Here is a 24,916-nt window from a genome sequence, read left to right on the forward strand (position 1 = left end):
GTAAAATAATAAGTTTCAAAATTTCCGTGGCAATTTGGCAAATGACAGTGACAAGTTGGGCATTTGACAGTGTCATGTCAAGTCTATTTGTAAACACTGATTAAAGATATTATTCTTTAAACTATCTATATCTATATCTATATCACTAAAACCACAATTAATGCATAAACTTGTACTGTTGTATAGTAAACGCATTTTATTTTTATATTATAAAAAATAAAATGACCAAGATATTTTGTTTTATTACTCATCACAATTTCTTTCTACCCGACTGTGGCAACATTATTGTTATGTTATCAATGATGATTGATTAATATGAGTCATATTCTCTACAGAATACTGAAAAGTTCGAGATTTTTGTGTGCTAATTGCGTCTATTTATTTATGTTTTAGTTTTTATTTTAATAATCAGTATTATATTTGAAGTGAAATTATTTTGATATGTCTCTAAATACAGCTCACGCCGACCACGGCGTTTTAATACATGCTGGCGAGTGGTAAGTCAAGTTTTAACAAATTTGCATTATTCTTACAAAAATACTTTAAAAGATTATGTTTGCACAACCTCTAAATAAATATTAAGTGTCAATGCAATAAATGGCCATTTTTTGTTTTAATCATAGATTAGCGGGCTAGTAAAAATACCTTAAAAATTCGACGTCAATCAACTTATAAATCTAGCAAATGTAATATTATATCACTGTTAATCTGAAGTAGTGAAAAAGGAATCAGTAGAAAGCTTTTTCCAAATAAATAAATTAAACATGCCTATTGAAATGTTACATCACACATTAAGTTCATTACCTTAATTTTCCCTAAGGATTTCACAATTTTTCATTCCTAGTAACATTAAAATGTGAAATAGATTGCAAATCTATTTTAAATGATTTCTCTGTTTTTTAATTATAAAAATATCTTTATTTTGGTATCTTTTTTCATATTTGATTAATTGTATTATTTAAATATAAGTATTGAACTATTTATGAAATGTTAAAAAAGTCTAGATGGAAGGGTACATCAACAACAAGAACAAGCAAGAAAAAAATCTAGTAAATTATTTACATGTTTTAATTTTGTTTCAGTATTATTATATTTTCTGACAATGTCACTGTTGAGTTCTATGGAAATGAAACTCCTGAGTTCAAAGGCACCAAGACTGGTCGCATGTACCTCACTACACATCGCATGATTTACAACTCAAAGAATACAGCTGATGCTATGAGGTCATTTAGCTTTCCGTTTATAGCTTTGCAGGATGTAAGTATTTACTATTCATGTGTAATAAGTTTTTGGTCTTTCCTATGATATTTCTGCTGAAATTATTATAAAAAATTAGATTATAAAAAATAAATAATATTTCATATTTATGTCTACAATTTAATTATTCATTTATTCTCTAGGTAGCAGTTGAACAACCCATGTTTTCAGCTAATTACATTAAAGGCAAAGTAAGGGCTCAGCCAAATGGTAACTTTATAGGGGAAGTGAAATTCAAGTTAACATTCAAATCTGGAGGTGCTATTGAATTTGGTCAAGCTATGCTTAAAGCTGCACATTTAGGTAAGTACCACTTATTCATGACACAGTATTTGTACTTTGTATAAACTCATCCTGTCTTTGCAACTGCAGCAAAAAAAATAAACAACAACAAACATTTTCTTGATATAATTTTTTTTTGTACAAATCAACCCTGTCACACTATAATAAGAATACTAACTAAATGATAATATTTTTTTCAAAGTCTGGTAAACTGTTTAGATTTTAGAAGGTCATAATGAATGTTTAACCATTAGACTATGTTCTACATCTATGCCGAATTTCATCGAGATCCGTTGAGCCGTTCTGAAGATAACTTCTAACAAACATCCATCCATACATCCAAACATTTGCGTTTATAATATTAGTAAGACGTGCAAAAACATTACCCTTCTGCCTATTAGGCAATAATATAAATAATTAAATTTCAGCATCCCGTCACGCCGCGCCGGACGCTCCGCCGCCGCCGTACATGCCGCCCACAGGCCCGTGGCACGCCGCGCCTCCCCCCGCCTACGCCCCGCCTCCTCAGGGTTACTACGGATGGGTGCCGCCTTACACCGTAAGCATATTATTTTTAATCAGACCTTAACATTTTAGATAGAAAAATAATGATTTGTTCTCAGCTGACTAGATGAAAATGCCTCAGGAATTTGTTTGACTCATTCAATGTGTAACAATAAATCTGCAATATTATACTAAGCTAAACTTTTTGTCCAGGCATTCCCAGATCAACCGCCACCAAACTCGGTGTTTGTCTCCAATAATCCACCTCCATACCCGGGCGTGGCGGGTGCCACTTACCCGGCTGGCCCCGGTTTTTCCGGCGCTGGGAGTCCTTCTGGCGCTCCCCCGGGTTACCCGGGCGCAGCCGGAGCAGCGCCACCCGGATATCCGGGAAATGCCACCGCTCCGCCCGGATATCCCGGTGGCTTCAGTGCTCCCGCCCCATCCACTGGCATGTCTTCTCGAGGTAACATCCAAATATAACATATATACCCAGATGCACAAATGTTTAGTTTATTTAGAGTTTTTGAAAGTTTATTTGTATTTTATATTTAGGTTGTTATAAAATAGTTTTTTTTTTTTTAATTCTTATGAATTTAGTAATATACGTAAATTTGATATTTGTACATTAATGCTACAAGTATTTTACGATGTATTTTAATTTATTTAATTATAAAGTAATGTTAAATAATAAACTTAGAATAAACTTTGATGTTGTTTAGAATTATAAATATTTAGAGAGTAGAGTTGTTTGCAATAGTAAATGTTATTTCAGATGCAAAAGCTGCGGAGGCTGCTCAAAGTGCATACTATGATCCCAATCAGCCGCAGACGGCGTATGTTCCGCCTCCATACAATGTAAGTACATTATAATGAAATTAAATCTCATTCGACTCTCAGAATGCAAACAGGTCGAAAACTTGTCATAGGATCATTGTACGTATTAAATTATAGATAAATCTTTTCATCCTAGCATCTTTTTGCAGTTTTCTGTAAGAAGTTTGTGTCTAAATGGGTCGCGAATTTAATTCTTTAACTATGCTGTGGCCAGTTTTATCTTGAACTAAAGTATTGTAGATAAACTCGTTATATTACCTTTTTCAGGATCAACCGCCGACTTATCAGGAATCTACATCAAAGAAAGAAAACTAAAGCATTGTCCACATTACCACATGTCCTATACTTGCTATTCATTACCCAAAAACGTATAAAATTTATAAAAAAAATTTGGCTAAACTGCGAATATCTTCGTTTCTATTCTAATAACATTCCGTTTTCATGCTTTCTAAGCATTTCGTATTGTTATTTGAAGTATTTATCCATTTAAGGTAAAAATATATTAAATGAAGTATATAGTTATGTGTATAAATAATTTAAATACATACATAGGTTCTTATATATTATATTATTAATTGCTCTAAAATCGTTTATTTAAATCGATTAGGAGGAATCAATCGTTGACGACCGTTTGAATTAAAATTATTCAACGCAGCAATTCTTATAAGAAAAAACTGTTACCAATATGATATACTAGCGACCCGCCCCGGCTTCGCACGGGTGCAATGCAAAATATACCTACTACAGAATGTCCTTATACACAACGTTCACATTAGAAACCTTTAAATTTATCAGTGTTTCTCTACTATATTATGCATTTATTATACATACAAACCTTCCTTAAGAATCACTCTATCTATTAAAAAAAACCGCGTCAAAATCCGTTGCGTAGTTTTAAAGATCTAAGCATACATACGGACATACAGCGAAAGCGACTTTGTTTTATACTATGTATTGATGATGTTATGTGGAAAAGATATATAATTTTAGTATCTAAGAACCTATGTATGTTTTGTTAGAAAAAATGTATTACTATAAAAGTTTGATATATGAGACTATTATAATGTGATATCCCAAATTATTATTTTACTTTGTGTCTGCTTTAAAATTGTTAGGTGCTTCGTACACAAGATAACGTGTTATATTGAAGTGGCACTTTTTAGTTTTTTATCTTATTGTTATTAAGATATTTTATTTCAAAATAAAGCGAATAAATTAATGAAAATATGTGTTTTGATTTTTACTAAAATATATTTTACTCGACTCCGTCCAAGCGGAATTAAAAAAAAAACGTAATAAGTAGCATATGTGTTCTTCCAGACTATGTTCTATATCTGTGCCAAATTTCATCAAGATCCGTTGAGCAGTTACAGAGATACCTTCAAACAAACATCCATCCATCCATCTGTTTATAATATTAGTAAGATAAGAACGTAAATGCAATAATTTTTAATTGTGTGTAAATATCTTAAAAATAGAAAAAACAAGGGAAGCATTTATTTAGGAGTGGTGTAATTAAATGAAACGGATGGAAAAATAAGTCTTTCGATGGACGAAAGTATAAGTTACTATTAGCTTCAACGGCGGAAACCGATTCATTATAGTAAATTTTTCAATAAATAAAATAAACAAATAATAAAACAAACCACGCTTAAAGGTAATTCGACAACACCTAGTTACCATCTGGAATGGCGGGACCATGATTTGCGGCAAGAGCGTCGCCAGCCGATGGTCTAAGCTAGATCTATGGTGGCAAGTAATAAAAATTCTTTTTTTTATCCAAAGGGAGCGTTTATTCACATGTAGTCCAATCTCTTAAGATAATGCAAGTAGTTTTTGCTTTATCTATGTGGATATATGGGGATTGAAGGCCCTTCCATCGACGCCCATGTGTGGTAGTGCGACAAGGCAGTTCACACTTGTAAAAATCTTGATGGATGTCATCAATTAAAATTTTTTTGTATTAAAAATTGTAACTGGATTGCGAAGCCAAGATTAGCGGAACGCATAGGAAAAAAAATTGTTATAAAACCTAAAAACGCTTTGCTTACTGTCCATCTTAAACAGCGCTGTAAGAAGATTACTGACAAAGTCATCGTAAAATATAAAAAAGACAATCATGAAAAATCTTATGTCAATCATTTTAAAAATCTAAAAGTATAAATAAATTAATAATTATGATAAAAAACTGTTCGTAACACAGTAACTATAGTTGAACATGTTTATTATGGGTAAGTTACGTAATTATGTGTTAACCAAATTCAAACCATATTATACAAGCGTACTTTGACAACTATAAGAAAGAAGCCTAAAACTGCCACTCATTAACCCTTGAAGCTCTTTCATGTGATACAGAATTTTTGTTGTGTTCAGTTTTGTGTGTGTCTTGTTAAATATATATTTTATGATGTTTACCTATTTAAATTCTCAAAGTAGAAGAAAAACCTTCTATATAAGTTTTTGGGTTTCCTCTCTTGAATACAAATAGGATCTTTGTATAAAAGTAGTGCGATAGGAATTAGAATACAAAAATTAAATTTAGTATTTAATTCCCGTAATATTTTGGTATAGTTTAAACGTTTACATGTATTTGGTTTTCACACTTGACAGCAAAAATCATTTAAAAATATTTTTTCTTTTAACTATAGTGTAAAAACTGAAGCTGGAGCAAGGTCTGGGTAAATTATCAAAGGTGGCAATATAACATGAGTAAATATTGTGAGTACTCCTTCATGCTATATTACCTTTAACCGCGAATATAAACGTTAAAACTTTTTGACGAATTCTTTCACCAATTACGGGACAATAAAAATGTTTGTGTTTTAAAACTATAGGTAAGTTCAACAATTTTATGTAGGTTATAATGAATTACATGAGTGGCAGTAATGGCTTCTTTTAAATATCTTCTTTTACTAATGCAGATTTTTTATTGCAGAGTAAAATCTCGTCGATGGCTCCTGCAATCCACCCGCCGTGCACTCCGTCAGCCTCCTGCGCACCAGTGCGATGCCATCCCACACCGCCGCCATGCCAGAATCCCGAAAAATGTTTAAGAAGAACCACCTCCAAAGGGATAAGACACTGTCAGAGTGCCCTCTCTATAATGGCAACAAAATCGAAAACAAAATGTAGTAGTTGCGGAAGGTTCAAGGGTTCTGATAATCCAAGAAATGTAAAGCAAATCGAAAAATTTTTAAAAAGGAAATCTAAAGAAGCAAAACTAAGAAAGAAAGATAGATTGACGGGAAGTCACAGTTACATCAAGTATTTAAGGAAGCAAGGCACGCCGCGGTCCAAGACCGAATGCTGCGCCGGCAAAGGACATAGAGGTCGACTTAAGAAGAAAAAGTGCTGTGAAATTTTGTAAATTCTTCACTGTAGTTGTTACTTACAACACATACTCGGTTATTTGTATTTATATATTTACACTTGTGTGAATTTTATTTTATTCTGTTCATAATATGTTCAATAGCATGCAGAATATTCAGATTATAAATTTCCTTAAACATATTCTATTACTGAAATAAAAAATAGCAAAACTCAAAATTCGTTTCTCTTTAAACCTTAATACATTTCCTATTTTCGATCAACATTTATTAATATTTTTTTAGTGAGTGTTTTGCTATTAATGTTTATTTCAATTTTCAAAATTGACAAAAAGCATTTTATAATTTCAGCTACATACTCGCTTAAGAGTTTGAAACCTTGTGTATCGGCACCATCATGTAGCGTACACAGGCACCGACCCCGGCCCGCTCCGTGCCCAGAACCGGACAAGTGCTACAAGAAATGTATCAAACGCAAGAGGAAATGTCCCAGCGCCTCCGCAAATGTCAGCAGGGGGGGCTTGCCCTGCGACTGCGCCAGGTTGCAGTCCAAAGAATCCAGAATGAGTAACAAAAAATCACATAAAACGCATAAAAAACGAATGCGCAAAGTTATGCGGACACGATCGATGGAATCGCGTTGGCGTAAACAGAAAAAATGCTGTGTTATTTTGTAGAACATTTCATGACTTAAAGAACCACAGCAAATAATTTTCGGTCTATAATTCTATAGCTCATATTGTATGAAATCAAATGATTTGTATTCCAATTGCTAATGAAGAATTTTTAAACAAAAAAAATATCTTGTCTTTTATGAACATGTTTGTTAATGAACTCATAAGTTGTAATGCTGAAATAATAGACTTGCGATATTAGACAACAGCTCCTTGGTTTTATTTTAACAAGGTTAATTTAACTAGCCTAATAGTTTTATGTAGATCTTAAATATTGATTAAACTTGGCTAGCTAGCAGATGACCACAATCACGCAGTTCGTACAGAATGAGTTTTGATTTAGTGTGTTTATTTTTTATTTCAAATAAAAAAAATACAGTCAAATTGATAACCTCCTTCTTTTTGAAGTCGGCTAAAAATAACGTCTTTCGCCTTCCTACACATGCACCTAGCACCATTTCAAATATCTCTGAGGATATGATTTTATCAGATTATAAGTTCCGCTTATTTAAATCTCAATAAATAGATAAAAAGATGTCCCCTGTTACTTAGATCACGAGGGCGGCATACTGGTGCCAGCACCTCTTTGGGGGTGTTTGGGCTTCCCACATGGAGTTTGGAGAATGCTAAAGGTATAATCAGTGAGTTTTATTACAGCCTAGTGATTAGGTAGTTAACGTCCACAGTGGTGATCAGGTCAAATTTATATAAAACTAGCTTTTACCCGCGACTCCGTCCGCGCGGAATAAAAAATAGAAAACGGGGTAAAAATTATCCTATGTCCTATTCCTGGTTCTAAGCCACCTCCCCACCAATTTTCAGTCAAATCGATTCAGCCGTTTTGAGTTATAAATAGTGTAACTAACACGACTTTCTTTTATATATATAGATAGATAAGTTCAATAAGAGTAACTTAAACTTTATACAATAAAAATATTATTGAAGTACAGTAAGAAACTTGAAACTATTTTTGTAAAACCTTTCTTTCTTAAATTCTATACAGATAGTATTAAAAAAAATATATCCTACGATTTTATTCTTTGTTTGACGTTTAGTTTTTGTATCTGTACTCATGCCGGTTGGATAGGGGCGTACCTATTTGGTATTTCGACATATCGATACCTTTTGTTGGACAATAATTGTTTTTTTACAGGTCATTACATCGTTTTTATGATGCGTTTTGATCATCTCCCTGGCAGTGTGGGGTCGGCGCACAAGGATTTATAACGCTTAATATTTGAGATTAATTTTTACGGCTTTCCGCCTGTCTTTCGCCAACCGTACTTGGGAGTGATAATGCTTTTTACCTATAATTTTTAGATTAAATAAACATTCAACAAAAATGCCATAAAGCCGTTTTTCAACGATAATATGTAATCAATATTGAGAAGCTGATGTTGTAACAACATAGAAAAGTCATATTTTTCTTTCGAATAATTTATTGAATGCTTTTATTATTTTTAAATCTGTTATAAATCTATACAAATTTATTTTGACACATATACATATCAAAATATTATTTGAAACAGAATTATATTCATTGTTACTCTTTTTATTATCGACATTATCAACATACATTCACCAGAACGGGCAACCCTAGGCAGCATTAAAAAATTATGGCAGTGTAGTGAGTGGTTGGTTGGAAATTACCGATTTGTGAAAAATTAGAATTCGTACGTTTCAGTTGTAATTTTTTTTTTCGTTTAATGTACGCTGTCACATTTTTAGATCATCAAAGATATTTGCTTCAATTGATATCAATACATCATACTTTCGCTTAAAATTTGGTTTTCTTCGGAGCTGGCCTGGATTATTGACGTTTCATATGCCTGTATAAAATAAGCTTCCGAATGCTGTTTGTTTCGGTGTACGCACTGATTGTAGATTGTGGGCGTGCGGTTTGATTTTAGTAGTATACCAGAGAAATATTGGATATTGTGGAAAGTGCAATATTGTGATACATTTATTTCATTAATATGTGGTACGAATTGGCACTGATGTGGCAAACCGGATCGCATCAAGGTGGAGAAAACGTGACGCTTTTATAAGGTCAGTATCTGTTTTCTTTTCTATTTATTTTTATAGCCTTAGAAATTAAACTTACATTATGTTTATGAGTCGTTTGTACGTTAATTAGTTATCTTTAGTTACCTACAGTTAAGTAAGTGTCCCCATACAAATAGTACATAAAATATTTTTTACTTTTATTCAGTTAAATAATTAGTCAATTTAATTTGTAAATATAATTCCAAAAAAATCATAATGGTTATGTTTAAAAGGAACATTTTTTTTTTAAAGTTAATATCTGTAGTAATATTGTAAAAAGAAAAGGTTTGTATATTTTTATGTGTTTATGCAAAAACTGTTGACCTATGTCTCAATAATTGGTGATTTATTATTTTTTAAATATTTTTCAATGTTTCTAATTACAACATTCAGAAGTAATAAACATTAAAAATCTCTATGTTTATTACAATAGGTTTACAGTTCACACAAATTTTCACATGTTGTGTATGGTAAAATGTCAGTGAATGGTTGTATTTCTTCTACATATTTTTCTATATTTAGATACTCTGTCATATGTCTATAGACATGACATTTTTTGTACCTAACTAGCTGTTGCCTATAATTTCATGCTCATGGTGGATGCATTTTCATTAAAGCCAAATTAAGTTACTCTCCTACTTGATTTTAATGGAAATTGTTTTTTTCTGTTATTATTTCATTCTGATATTGATGTAAAAGATATCAGTTAATATTAATAATATTATTAAACTCAATGCATTTTGTAATTGTATCTTATAATAATTTTAATGTGATAATACAGTTTGGAAACCTATTTCTCAGGTCTCAGGTTTTCTTAGGACCCCTGGTGTAAATCAAACAAAATATTCACATTGATTGATTTTTGATTATCTATTTAAATGTTTCAATTAATAGAATTGTAGTGTTTGTATGTTATATAAAAATATATTAATATTTCCTACACAAGATCAAATGATAATGATGATTATGATGTATTTGTATTGCTTGTACAATATGTGTCAGAAATGTTTTACTTTTTAAACAGTTTTTCAGTAAATATTAAATCACATTTTAAATTAAACAAACAGTACTCAGTATAGAAGGGAGCTGTTACACTATTTCTTGTTTAAATATGAAATGGTGTAAAATTGTAATAATCTTACTAATATTTACGAAGAAATGGTTTCATAGATGATGCACACAATGTACCGTGTAACTGTAGAATGGAAATCAAATCAGGAAGAAATTTGGAACAGGATGCAGTTATATGCTACATCTAGATATGAGATAAAGATGATTTTAATTATGTAATATAGGTAGCTAAAAATAAGGTAATATATGTGAAAGATTCTAAAAATATTGTGGTATTTTCAAATTTTGACGTAAAAGTTGAGTTATGTTAAAGGATAAAGTCAGGTTTAATTTGTAGTTTTTAATTTCAATTCAGTACTTCAATAGGAAGTAATGTATAGTAAATAATTGTAAAGGAGATTTATTTATAGTTTTTTTTTAATAAACATTACACATTCACAAACAGATAAAGCAATGATAAGCTTGTTAATGTTTGCATGTCATTTGTTACTGCAATCATATATAATTTTACGTTAATTTGATTTCAAATTTAAGTCCAAATTAATTTGGTTATTTTATGCAAACTTTATTTTTTTTCGTCATTTTTAAAATAGATGATGTCGGACCATCAGTAGCTCATTCGCTCACCGTCGAGGGCGGTTGTGACGTGTCCAAGTGGAAAGGAGTCGCCCCTTAGCCCACCCTATATTGAGCACCCTTCGCTCTTTACAATGACTGCCGTACAAACTACGCCGCTCTCATATCTAATGCTAGCGCTCTAGTTAATGTTCCATAATACATACATGTAGGACATGTTATAATCTAAAAGTCGTCATTGATGCTACCACATTTTTATATTACATTGCCATAAAATAAATTTACACGTCTTTTACACCGATTTACGTAGAGATAGTTACAACAATATTTAATACAACACAACGTAATATGGCTTCTAACCTTTATTTATGATAGTTTATTTTGGTCTTTTTCACAAATAGGAAGCCAATGATATTGTGCACTAGTGGTAAAAAAAGAATTCTATTAAATGACGAGGTTAATGACATTGTTCATAATAATAATAGGTCTAGGGTTAGTGCTTTTTTATTGAAGGGTCCTTTTGCTCGCCCTTTACGAATGCCAAATCATTTATATGGCTTCCCTTACTAATTGTTTGCCTAAGTGGAAATATTACGGAGCTACGGTTCCATTGGTGTCGTAATCAAATCAACAACGCGCAAAAAAAACTACGCTTGATTAATCGTGAGGTGTCAAAATGAAGGTTGGTGCCGTAATAGAGTACATACTGTAGTTATACTAGTCATTTTTTAGATTTGTTTATTTACTATTAAACGCAAAATGTTCAAGATGTTAATAGGATGTCTTGTGCTTTTGTAGTTTACTTTCACACATTTTATATCTAAGTTCCTACGTACAAAGTGAAAATGAACACATTCCGTGCCCACCGAAATAAAAGCGGGGCGTTGTATTTACGTGAATTTCTTTAAATGAACGACGTAGATATTCATGATGAACACACAAATTAGACAGTGAGATATAGCTTTGAATGTCGCCTATGTTTTTCAGCGATGCGATGGTTAAAATATTAAAGTAAATTTATGTTAGTTTTTTCTTTTTAAAATTCGTATAAAGCAACTTTGTTGGGTATAATAATAGTACATTGTTGTGAGAGTCACGGTTTCAAGTAATTACAAATTTACGACTTATAGTTTTACTTACCACGCAGTAGGCGGCGACGTATAACGTAACGACGTATGTTAGTGACAAGAATGTTTAGAAAAAAAAATGTTTTCTTGGAATAACTTAATTTATTTTTCTTTAAATTATTCTCGGTCTCATATAACTGATATTGGTTTGAAGGTAAAAGTTGAAATATAGATATCACTTGGTCACCTTTTGGCAAAAAGTTAAGGAGCAATCCGTGACATATAGGTGACAAGGGCTCATAAAATATTGACCTTTAAAGAAAGATACTTTTCATAAGTAGCCGTGATATTTTGATCGCATAATAAATCTTTTCATATATTTTTTTTCCAAACTTCTGTTATCGATGGTGATATCAAAAGTTTTTCTAAATTGGGAATATAGAGTCAAGGTTACTTGTTATAATATGTATATTGAGGTGGCAAAATATCATGGGACTTTTTTTAATTCTTGCTAGATGCACGGCGATAGAGACAAGAAACATCTTCTTTCATTATTCATTAGCTTCAGATAAAGTGTTTGCATCTCTTTAAAAACGAACTCTTAACAGCGCACAAAGATACTCTTGTTTTAATTGTATCGTAAAAAACATAGGGGAAGGTCGTTTCATTTGCGTCAGAGAAGATATAGTTTGAAATTAATATATTATAGATTTCAATTAAGAAGAGTTAAGCCATTGTAAGTCTAATATAATAACCAATTATCTGTTGATCGTTTGTTCTTTATTCTAGACGGAAAATAGATGACAAAAGACGAGATGAATTCAGTAAATATGAATAGAAATATATTTTGCAGCGGAGATAATTGGTTTCCGATAGCAAAATAGACTCGCACTGGGATTGTGAAAGTTGCTTGTGCAACTTTGCGAAAATAGCTGGCAACTTCATGCATGACTTACTGATGGAAATATCGATTGTAGGTCAGGTCGGGGAAAATTACTTCGTCATCCGTACATATGAACATTATTACCATAATATTGTTTTTGAAGTGCAAAAAAATTGTGTAAAATAATAACGAACGTTAATCAAAATTGTCCACAAACGTGTAATATTTATGAGGTGGCTCGGTAAACATTCTATTATTTGAATGCGTTAACACCAAGACAATGTTACACAAAAACATGAAAAAAACCTTACCGTCATCTTTGTAAATTTCTCCTAGATTTGACGACGACCTTGTTCTTTTTAATTTATTAGTAAAATGCTGGATTTGTAATTACTACTGTCTGGTCTTGTTGGTGGAAAAAGTTCTATGTTAGGGTTAGCTTAAAACTCTTTACTAATTAAGCTTTGTAAAGTAAAATGTCAATACATTAAAATCCTATAAGATCGGATAGTGCAATATTTAGTGTAATATAATATTTAAAATAATATTAATATTATCTATGTGCATTCTATTCCATTTTCATGTTTAAACGTGACGATTCATGTAAAGAAAATATATAAATTAATGCAAGTAAATAAACTGTTAGATAAAGTCGAACGGTCTTTCAAGCTATTCAGTGTCGGCCTATGCCACAGGTATTTCCGTAAATAAATTAACCACTAACTCGAACTTCTTAAGACGTAACAAGTTCTTTGGTATCGTGTTTATTTTGAAAAAATTAAAGACGTTTTCCAAGCGTTGGAAAATAAAAGCAATGACTTCGGGGAGTAGTAGACGAAAGCATCCGTGCTTTGAATAGAACTACACCTGAAGCGATATAAGCTCATCTCGTACATTATAAAAAACGTTTTTGAATCACTCTGAAAATCCTGAAGGAACGCATATGATGGAAGATGAACGATGGTAAATATAATATGGAGACACGTTAATACCGATTTACGGAACATCTTTTATATATTGAATAGTTTTCACATATTTGAAACTACGAAAAAGTAATAAAATATATCTTTAAGTCCTATTGTTATGTTAAAAGATTCTAATAATAAGTTTGCTAGGGTCAAAAATTTTCTGCAATTTTTTTGTATGAATCCGAGCGATGGTTTGTGTACGTGGTTGTCGTAGTTGTAATCCGACGCTTTTTACAGATGGGAGAGGGCGCGCAGCGAGCGGGCGGGCGCGCGGCGTCGGGTGACACGCGTTGCGCCGCGAACTGCGGCCTGCCACTTGTTCAGTACGTATCAACTTTTGTTGCCCTACCCTATCCACACATTCTTAACTTATAATTACCATTTACCCCGACTACCTGTATTAACACACCTTTATAACCACATCCTGATGTGGTATTATGTCTTCCTGTGTGAAGATAAACTTGTGACTAAAAGTCATCGTATTATGTTATTTTGAATACCTGATGTTAAGTGATAAATGCACAAGTACTAGGAAATTACAAATTTATTATTGTATAGTATTAATATAAATAGGATAAATAATGTATCCTCTAATAAGACACGGCTAGTGCAGATGTCAGTAGGCCATTCGGTTAGCAATCTATGGGGTAGCCGTCGGTGTCGACGCAGTAGAGCACATCTCCGACGTTCTGGTTCCGTCGGTAGTTGCCGTTCGCCAGGCACACTTCTGTCACAGTCATGCCACGCTCCGGGAAATACATCATGGTGTCTCTTGCACAATCTGTGAATAACAACGCATCAACACATAATAGTATCTTTCCATCGGCTTATATTATTTACGATATTCATCTTAACGAATTAAAGATTCCATGTCAGACAAACATTAACCCAAGAGATTGATTGATTGACAGACAAACATAATACAATACGGTAACAGCCAAAAAGTTTCTTTTGGCTGTTACCTAATGACATCTACACATTGCAGTTTTCAAAATTAATTAACCGTAAAATGTTACACACTTGTAACACATATTAAAATCACAAGTTTTCACTGTCGTACGAATTGTCGAGAAACGTATTGTCATCGCTCTCATTCTATTTGAAAACGAGAGACAAGTATATATTTTTGTAAATGTGTTTAGGCAGTGAAAACTCACGGTTATAGACACTCAAATACGTCACTAATCCGGTCGATATATGGTTCTTCCGAACTTAAGCGTTCACCGTAATTACTTATGAGATTTCTACATAAGTATTATGTGGGATCTTAGAGTATGTAACAAATTTTAATACTATAATAGCCCTCTTTCCCTGAGATTATAAAAACCTTTAGACAACAGGTGTTGAACTCATTTTATATATGAGAAATTCAAAGAACAGAACTTTAATTTCTTCTCGGAGTAATGTTAATATAACAAACATCAATAAAAGTTAAGAAAGCATAGACTAAAGGTGTAAAAACACGTCAAATAGTCATTGATTTTCACGTGTTGGTGATTGTATCGTCACTTTCATGCAAGCTGCTTTATCTTCGATATGCTAGTTTGACGATTTCGAACTGTGAAAGCCTTCGCATACTCGTGTGGAATGCAACGGTATAATTAATTATGCAATTGGTAAAGTTATTGCCTACTATATTGGTGAAGAAAATAATTATAAGTAAAAGTATGACGTGATTAGGTACTTTCTTCGGCAGACTTTATTTTTAATCATTATACTTTTAATGTAACAAACAAGAAATGCCCTAAAACTTATTACAAAATCCAAGCGGAAGCGCAATCTACGACTGATCGTAAATCAATCGTCTATACATTAAGCTATTGCCGTTGAAAATAAGGAATACATTCGTTTTTTACACATGAAAAATGAAACCAGCATATTGATTATCAATTTTTATAGTAAACAATGTTATGAAACGTACTCAATGCTTCATAATATAAGTCGATTTATTAATATAGACCGAGTGAGGTATTGCCAATTTTGGATTTCGACTCCGCATGTGGTACCGATATGTATCGACGAGGCAGTTAGAAACAGGTATATCACAGTTTACGCCTTATTAAATAATAGAAGAATATACAATTAAAATCTGTATTATTTTAATACACCAGAAAAATTAAGTTATAGACTCTGGGAGTAGTTATTAGAGTTAATTAATTCTTTTTGCATTTGACAATAATTAATTAAGGTTAATAAATTAATTTTGATTAGATTATATACGATGAATGGCGTGAGGGTCAGAATCTTGCAGCTAGTGTTCTAAACTTAATAACACTAGAATAATTATTTAATGGATATCTTTAGTTCATCACAACACATTTATTTTGTTTTTAATCCATTAGTAAATAGACCATGGTAATGTATTAAGTTTTTGTCGTACTTTTCCCGCGTAAAACATAACCTCAATATGTGTAATTAAGCTGTATATTAATGGTTTTAGGTATTAAGGTTAATTTTAGGTTCATTTTACTTTTGTGTTCGTTTGCTGATGTCTTTCAAATGGACATTCTTATGTTTGTATGTATTTTCTAAAATTATGTTAAGAAAAACTTATTATTAAGTAACTTATTTAATATTTCAATCAATATTCGTTCCGAATGTAATAAGCTAAATAATTAAAATAATGTAAGGGGAATTAAATTCATTTTTTTGTAAATGATAACCCAATGTTATCGAAGTAAAGCGACTTATCCTTGAATATACTATGCAGTGTCAGTATTGTGTTGTCGAAAATGTATCGACTATGTATGTAAATCGCGATCGCTCTTGAATTCGGTAAGAGTTTCGATTGGCGACATTCTCTTGACATTCCATGAGTGGTGTGCTGTGGAATGAATGGAATCAGGTACTGTGTATGTCGGTAATGGGGTCACGGTCGGCGACCGGTCGCGCTGCGTGTGCGCACTAACGGTATTCGTGTTCTTCCGTTTATCTCACCAGAATTGCAAATATATTACCGAAGAAACAAGCTTGTCCTTAAAAATACCACTTTATTACAGGACAGAATAATCGTATTTGCTTCTTTTGCCATCCCTAAATGAAGGTGATCATTATGACAACTTGAATTCTCGATACAGTCGCGCGTTATATAGAAACGTGTACTTTTACCATTGTTACTAATCGTATATATTGAGTAAGAAAACTCATAGTCAGGGCTGGGATGTTATTGATTTGGTTGTTGTTTTTCAAGCTCTACATTAGAATTTAAATCGATGCAAATGTTTGTTTACGAATCTGTAGAGTATTTTTCGTGCTTGCAAACTTTTCCATGTTGTTGTGGTACGCAGTGTGCAAAAAAAGGGACGATGTTTTTAACGACGACTTGAAACGACTTGAATAATTTACTTTGTATTAAAATACATAATGCTAATTGTCATAAATCCTCGGCGATGGATTAATACAGTTGATACGTATTTTAACGCGTCAGTAACGCAATCCTGATTACCTAAAGTAATCCAATTCTTGGTTCAATTGAATCCGATTAATACGGTATTTTATAGCTTTGACTTAGATACTCATTATTACCAACTAGGTAGCAAAAAGGAGTAAAAGTGAGCAACTGATCATCAGTAGATTCCAGAATAAGATTCGATCGGGATATCATTGTATGGATGGATGCTCTATTTGCGCATGGTGATGTCATGTCTTAGATTTACCTACTTAAATGGGTGAAAAAAGTTTTATTAACGCAATCAACCTACCTTAAGTTAATTTGCATGAATGTATATTTTATTTTATTTATAATTAGCGGCGGCATTGTTGTTGCATCGTGGCGAATCTACACATACCTATACAAATACGTACCACAATAAGAGAAGCAATTACAAAATGATGTTTTTGCAATTAGGGTCAATTTAGTTACATGTAAAAATTTGGTAATTCCAAAAATGCGTTCCTTTTGCTCTCATGTGGCTAAAAAATTAATTAACTTTTTGTTTTGCTAAATTATTTTAAGAGGAATTCGTTCTACTTTTTTAATTTGTATCTTGTACTACAGTTCTCCATGTGTGAACGGTACAATAGTCTGCATACTTGACGCGAAATCTCTGATCGACTTTTCGATGGTGTGCTTAACGACTTTATAAATAGCCAATTAGCATTTTGTATCAAAGTAAAAAATCCATTCGTAGCAATAATTATTACTTATTAAATTATTAATTCATGACGTGTAATTGAAAGTGAAAAGTAAAAAAAAAAATTTTTTTTTATAAAAAGTAGCTATTGAAATTGTTACTGCCTTATTGAATTCTTATGGCCTTGCCACTTTATTATTGTAAACGAAGGACTACGATCAATTGTCGCCGTGATTCAAAAGGTTATTGGTTTATACTGACTTACCGTAATTGGGTTAAATTAACCTAGTTATATATAAATTACCCAGTGTTAAAAAAAGGTTATTTAAAAAGTTATGTAAAAGATTAATCAGATCTCAAAGTGTATTTTTGTCTGTATTTGAACGTATTTTGCCTCCATTCAATTGGTTTTCACTATTTTATGTGTAGATATAGACAATACCAATTTAATGTAGGCAAAATACGTTCTAATTCTTCTTATTGCAGCTGCGTTCGTTAACATTTTTTCCTATACAAACTGTTTCAATAAGTCTCTGAAATAAAAGATAATTTTACACTTACTGCAATTCATTCCGGACATTTCACTTGATACCGTCTGCCATGATCCAAGAATCTCACCTTGGCGGTCAGTACAATATGCTCTGAAAAATACAAACATATAAGCAAACCGAAATGCATAGTAACACAAACACATAATGGAAACATAATCTAGGTTATTCGCTATATGAGCGACGGGTTCTAATGATGATGAATAATTTAACTCAATTTATTACGTTTTCGGTTAATAGTGGGGTGGTATATACCTAAACAAAAAACAGCCTTGAACGTTTATGTATTTAAATATTATTATGTAAATTTTCATCACAAGATGTTTGTTTTTGTTGGATTGAAATAATACAAAATTTTCTCACGATCGTTTTACTCGAAAGTTGTAGCAGTCGACTGAGATTTTAGTCAATTTTTTTAACATACAAGACTTGTACTAAAATAAATTATCTGGATTACAATCATAACAATTTTTAAGAGAATGACCAGGATTCAATAATTCATCCCCGTCGTGTGTGTGTCGTAGAAATTAGAAACTCTTTAGTCAAAAGTCACTATACATGAGGTCATTATGTTCACTTATATCCTCAAACGGCCGGTCTAAAAGATATAACCACTTGTGTATTCTCTTTATCATCGATTTTTTAAGTATAATACGTACTCACATGCCATTTCTGATCTGATAAGGTCCATAGCTTCCGTCATAGTCGCAGAAGGTGACAGGATTTCCTAAGAAATTTGTACCATGCTCAGATTGCTCCTTATATATCATATTCAATGCTTGAACGATACTTTCACACTTTCGGAGATACTGTTCGCCGATCACACCAGAACTATCTGTAATTTTCAGTGGTAAAAATATATGTTTCGAAAGAAGTTAGAAATGCTTTCGGTTTTTTATTCGAATGGTGGAGTGAAATAGTTTATGCAGCAACTAACTTATAAATATACCTTTTATAGAGTTCATTTAGATTTAAGAGATAACATTAAGATGACTTTAGTTGTGCGATGTCATGCGATTACACTGAAGTTTTGTATTTGAACAAGTGCAGTGCAGTTGGAGGTCTTTGTTCGTTGTTCATTATAAGTCTGATTCACTTCCTTTTGTGCAATTTATTTATTAAGATATAGCCTTAATAAGTATTGCCTTAATTACTATTAACAACAAGATTGAATGTAAAACCTTTTTATATAGCATACCCGACTTAAGTAGAAACGTTAGCTGAAAATTGAACAGATACAGATAATGATGTGCCCTTAAGAATTTCTTTTTACCCGAGTAACATTACCAAACTATAAGAAATTTCTTTCATTTCGTGAATAGCACGTTTTCCTGCCGATAACGATAACATATAGAGAGCGACCGTCAAATCTGCCACAGAATTGGGCCGTGTACTATCTTTAAGGTCATTCTTATTCTTATCGATTAAAACTATAGAAAAACGCTAAATTTACACACAGCATGGCAGATGTTTCATATCCTCTTCAGGCACAGGATGAACGACGGGCTGGCCGGTCTTTGGTTCAGCGCACCAGCACATGCCGTCGTCGCATTGCAGCCGCTCGTAATCGCCGGACGGTGTGCAGTGCAAGCTAACCACACTCCTACCTGAATCCTCCAGTTCCTTTCTACGACGGCTGCAAGCTGAAATTATACTATCCTGTTAGATTTCTACACTTCCTTTACCTTTAAATTCAAACACGGATCTACATGTACGTAATTCCGGTGCGATTTCAACTTCATATTAAATTTCCCTTCTTCTAATTATTATCGTTGTAATCATATTCATCCAAGTTTAATATTACCTGATGTTAGTTAAATGAAGCATAATGTTAGATCGTGTCACGTTAACAGGTAATGTAATACAAAACTATTTTCGATAGCGCTTACGTGGTTAGTAGGAGGAAGTTAGGAAGGTAAAAATTTTAAAATTACGTAATTATAGTGTTCAAACGATTTGTATTTTAAGTTATTATATAAACATTTGAAGATGTACTTCGATTTTAATAAAAGCTAATTTTGTGTTAACTAATTAGATAAAGCAAAACATGAGTGTTGCAATATAGACAGACTCTCACGTGTTTTATCTAGATACTATTAAAAAGAGATAGCAATCACTATGTGTTACATCGGTTGTATTAGTCTTTTTAATAGTAGTATAATAAACATCCATGCCAAAAACCCTCTAAGATGTTTATGTAAACTCGAAGTAACATAAAAAGTACTTAAACTACCTTAAAGTAATTTGATTCAACGTAACAAATAATGTACATATATCTAAAGGTATGTAATCAACACTTTATTCAATACTCAATATCCATACAAGACTGACAACTCTATATTTGGAGGAAAGGTCACCAATTGCTATTTTAACGACACTAATACCTATAAATATGTAAGGATACAGCACATAATTTAACACGAAGAGTATCAGTAACGTACCGCAAGTCATTTCACTCGCCTCGATCCTCCACATTTGTCCAAATATTCTGGTCCCGTTTTGGTCCGAACAGAAACATCTGTGTACAAAGTAAATGTGTAATGTAAACAAGATACCGGCTGGTGCAGTGCGGTGTAACACTGAGACGGTTAACTATGCATTTTGTCTCTATTACCTGACTCTCGTGACTTTGTGACCATAGAGAATTTTCAAAAGCTCTCTCCTACGTAGTAACATATTATCTCAGTGAAAATATCAAATCTTTATGCCCAGTTGTTTGGGCTGATCGTTGATCAAAATATCAGTTAGTCACTTTTATCTATATATTGTACAGATAACACATCTTTACAATATTCTTTTGGTCATACTTGTGTTGTAAACTTGAACAATTTAAATTCCATTCTTAGGAAATCATCTCATTGTTATGTGAATACTGATTTAGAGAGACGTAAACCTTTGTTGTACTTATACGTACGGGTCACATGAGTCTATTGTCTCCAAATTCAACAGACGCTAAAGGACAACCGCAAAATAACACTTTTATATAACTTTAGTGTTTAAGATTCAACTAATATTTTCTAATACTATGTATTTTAGAAAATTATATGTAAATTTATAAAAACACGCATGTATTTTTAATAGAGCAATTATTGGCTCGTAATATAAGTGTTTTGCTTAGCGATGGTTTACGGATCTGTATTGGTAACTCACCTTCCGTTGAATAAATCGCCTTTGCACTGTACCGGTGCGTAGCTTCCGTCCGGCAGACAGGCTGCGGGCGGCTTGCACAACGTCTCCGCTTCGGGCCCTGTTACAAAACATATTAATACGTCACGCGAAATCTTCGGGAATGTTCTTAGAAATATATGCGTGTAAGGAGATTTTCCATTTATTTGCGTAGAGGTTCATAAATATCAGTTTGATAGTCATCTCTCACTCGAAACTCAAGGACGTATTTATTTTTATTTTAAAATACATGATTTTCAAAAAAACTTTTTATTTGTTGTGTGAAAAGTATGCAAGTTAATCTTCAAGTATTTGGCAGAAAGCAAAATATTAGAGTTTTTAATGAAACTGTTTAGTACTTGAGGTGCTGCACATTATAGTAAAGAAACCTTATATGGAGGTGACGTTACGTCTCTATTGAATGATGAAACAATAAAACTTATATTTAATATCGAAATCAGCAAACCAAAAATGTATTCTACATAAAATCAATAGAAAAATAATAAATTAGAACCCGACAATTCTAAAGTCTCCACACCGTCAGTTCTACGGCCTTTGTTGCCACTAAAGCGTAAAAATCTAAATGTGTCTTGTTTATTTTTAGACTTGTGTAGAAGTTTCGACCCCGCATATAGTTTAAATGTATTATGGTGTATCCCAAATTAGTTCGTACCGGGCTGGCCCGGCGAGGGCGGCTGGCAGCTAGGGCAGCAGCCGAATATACTACTGTTGGGCTGCAGCACTTGGTTGCCGAAGCATTCGTTTGCACTCAAGTCGGTTACGCACACCTGCGCCACCTCACAACGCTGACCTACCACACCCAGCACAGACACACACAAAACTGCCATGAACAAACACACAAACCGCCCCATTATGCACATCACACTCAAATTGCCAACAATAAAACTGTTATAACTACACCAATTATTACTTATTATTGAAATTTTTATCATTCACTCCATTTACAATCTTATCGTATTTCGCTTTATATGTTTGCGTTTGTTTAAAGTCGGTAGATTGTTTTGATATGGGGTTCCTTTTTGTGTTTTATCTTTTGTGCGCTAATGAATATCGAGTATTGAAAATAAAGTAATGTACATTTTTACTGACTGCATTTGATCTATCCATGGATTATTAATTACAACATAATTAATTGAGTTCAAATAGTTATCCAAGAAAACTTATATAGCCATAGTTTGTGCGTCGGTTATGAGTAAGTCGTTATCAGCGCTATCGCTATCTCAAGTTAAATTACACGGCGAGCTATCGCGCTGCCGCAGCACCGCACCGGCCGCGCGCTAGTGTTCGCTGCGAGCGCGCGCCGCGCCGCTTGCTTTCCTAGCGCTTATCTGATTATATCATTTTTCACACCGAAACCGCGGTCTACTTTCTCATGTATCGTCGAGTGTCATGTGTATCCTGGATATCTTTATAAACTTTGCATAATTCGTTTTCCAGGTTGGATTGAAGCGGCCGTAACGGGCCAGTATGGAGGAGTGTAAGAAGAGAGTGCATGGTACTAAAGTTTCGAAAATCGCAAATATATTTCAAGGAATGCCGTCTAGGGATGACGAAGACTTGCGCGGCGCCGATGTAACGGTCGTGCGCACCGAGAGTCACTTGGCTAGATTCAATAACGCGCGAGCGTTATTTGAGAAGTTGGGGGAAGAGAATCGCGGCTTCCGAATCGAGAAATCACCTTCCGCGGCAGCGAGCTTCGCGGGCACTCGCGGCGGACAGCCACCGGTGCCCACGCGATCGCGCTCAAGCTCCGCGGGTTCCGTTAGTCCGCAGAGGGCCAGCGTCACCCCAACTAACGCTCTTGCGCCGGCGCTCAACGGAGACAGACTCGCCAATGGCGCAGGGCAACCGCCGCCTAAGCCCGTCAAACCGAGCGTTTTGCCTAAACCTGAGAAACCCGATAGACGATTTAATAAGGAGCTCATCGAAAAACAAAGGAATTGGACTGCACATTTCAATAAGCAGCGGCCGGTGCGGTACGAACACGAGCAGAGGCCTGACCAAAAATTTGGTCCGGGACACATTGACAGAAAATCGCCGGAAATTGCCGAGAGGTATGTCGTCCCATCCCGAGTGTATTCACCGCCGCTCTCGCCCGGCGCCGGCGACTCGCAAGCAGAACGTCCTACGACTCTTCCTTCATCCTTAGTCACTCGCGGTGTACACGTTGCGAAATCTCCTAGTCCTGTAAAAACGATCGCTTCCGTGTCGCCATTGCCAAGAGCGAGTAATACACTATCTCCCACCGCAAGAACTTCACCAACTTTCAAGGTAGAACGCGTTTCTCCAAGCAAAGATGGTGCCCAAAATATTGGAATCAACGAAAGATTATGTGCCGGTAATCGATCGCCCGTAGTTAGTGACATAGACAGTGATACAGCTGAATCGGAAGCGGCGAATGTTAACAACTCCGTGCAATATCCAAATGTGCCACCGAAGCCCGTCGAAAGAATTTTATCCGCTCAGTCTTCTCCTGTTTCACATTCAATATCAGACCCGTTAGCCAAAAGGCCACCTCCTTCGCCTCCCATACGAATGCCAAGATCTCCACCACCTCCCATACCTCAAGAAAAAATCACACCTCCTCGTGACACCATTCCTTCTGAAGCTTTCACTGAAGACAGAGGTATTGCTTTTCCCGATATTATCGACGATTTACGTGTACAACCCATACCTCCGAGAAACCGAAGATCTCCTTCTAAATCTCCCGTACCCCGTACCGCGTACAACGATGGCTCCGCCCCCACCTCTCCTCTACGACGAAGCGCAGATATATGTGATAACGCGCGAAGATCACCATCCAAGAGCGGGGATTCGGAAGATGAAAATTATAATGCTTTGCAATACGGGTACGATTCTAATGAGAAGGGGAAGAGTAAACGGCGGTCATCAACGCCCGAGTCGCCGGCAAGCGCTCTACCGGAAGACGATGCGTCCCGGTCGCCGCTGACGTCGCCCGCGGCATCCCCGGTGCACGGCGTCCCCGTCACACCGTCGCTACTCGCTTCCCCAACACATTGTAAGTTTTTCTACTTATTTCGTATACAAATTTATTATACGCTTATCTTTTTAACTAGACGTTATGATAAAATTTATCACAGAAACAAAGATTTACATTTCACATAGTCTTATATTGTTAGCCTTGTGTAAAAACGCTTTCGTTTTGCAGACGTGAATCGGTCGTGATAACTTAATTGTTATAAGTTGCGAGAACTTGTTTTATAAAAGCTTCTATTGAGGTCAAATACAAATTAATCGATTAAGTGTTCGCATTAAACTTTTAATAAACGAGATAAACCAAAGTGCAAGCAGTTAAACGTAAACCAAACATTTTTTTTTGTAAAGAAGAAATCGTATGTTTGTTTTTAGTTTATCTTAGTTCGCAATCGTAGCGCAATATATAATATGAAATATTTTGCAGTAGTTATTAAATAAATTAACATTCTTATTGCCATCGTCCGCTTTAGGATATAATAAGAAGGAAATAAAAATATTAAACGATCGAAAGCAACAGTTTTTCGTACTGGCACAGTGGGCAGTAAATTACCCTAAGCAGTGTATCGGTGGGCGGCGATTGACGTACTTTTGGCGGTCTCGTGGTCGACGGGTTCAATGTAA

The 24,916-nt window shown here is 34.1% G+C and overlaps 3 protein-coding genes across 3 annotated transcripts in view; 2 read left to right on the forward strand and 1 right to left on the reverse strand.

The window, feature by feature from the left end:
• The first annotated feature begins 307 nt into the window (after nucleotides 1-307).
• Nucleotides 308-3,303, forward strand: LOC106713756 (WW domain-binding protein 2). Its single transcript, XM_014506606.2, has 7 exons — nucleotides 308-497; nucleotides 1,083-1,257; nucleotides 1,401-1,560; nucleotides 1,968-2,098; nucleotides 2,257-2,509; nucleotides 2,819-2,901; nucleotides 3,148-3,303. Exons 1-7 carry the CDS (start codon nucleotides 442-444, stop codon nucleotides 3,193-3,195), a joined length of 906 nt encoding a protein of 301 aa, XP_014362092.2. The 5' UTR covers nucleotides 308-441; the 3' UTR covers nucleotides 3,196-3,303.
• A 5,191-nt stretch (nucleotides 3,304-8,494) lies between these two features.
• The window catches only part of LOC106713696, a 31,744-nt gene continuing 15,322 nt past the window's right edge, over nucleotides 8,495-24,916 (forward strand). Inside the window, exons 1-3 of the mRNA XM_045680341.1 lie at nucleotides 8,495-8,929; nucleotides 13,729-13,814; nucleotides 22,736-24,317. Coding sequence (XP_045536297.1) covers nucleotides 22,766-24,317 — 1,552 coding nt within the window. The 5' untranslated portion in view covers nucleotides 8,495-8,929; nucleotides 13,729-13,814; nucleotides 22,736-22,765. The remainder of the gene's footprint in view (nucleotides 8,930-13,728; nucleotides 13,815-22,735; nucleotides 24,318-24,916) is intronic.
• On the reverse strand, nucleotides 14,066-22,477 carry LOC106713799. The gene is made up of 7 exons (XM_014506661.2): nucleotides 21,951-22,477; nucleotides 21,263-21,359; nucleotides 20,554-20,630; nucleotides 19,570-19,755; nucleotides 18,776-18,947; nucleotides 18,126-18,205; nucleotides 14,066-14,272 (listed from the first exon to the last, which is right to left on the reverse strand). The coding sequence occupies exons 1-7, from the start codon at nucleotides 22,228-22,230 to the stop codon at nucleotides 14,124-14,126; spliced, it is 1,041 nt and encodes a 346-aa protein (XP_014362147.2). The 5' UTR covers nucleotides 22,231-22,477; the 3' UTR covers nucleotides 14,066-14,123.

This window comes from Papilio machaon, chromosome 12, assembly GCF_912999745.1.
Source record: "Papilio machaon chromosome 12, ilPapMach1.1, whole genome shotgun sequence".
Classification (NCBI taxonomy): domain Eukaryota; kingdom Metazoa; phylum Arthropoda; class Insecta; order Lepidoptera; family Papilionidae; genus Papilio; species Papilio machaon.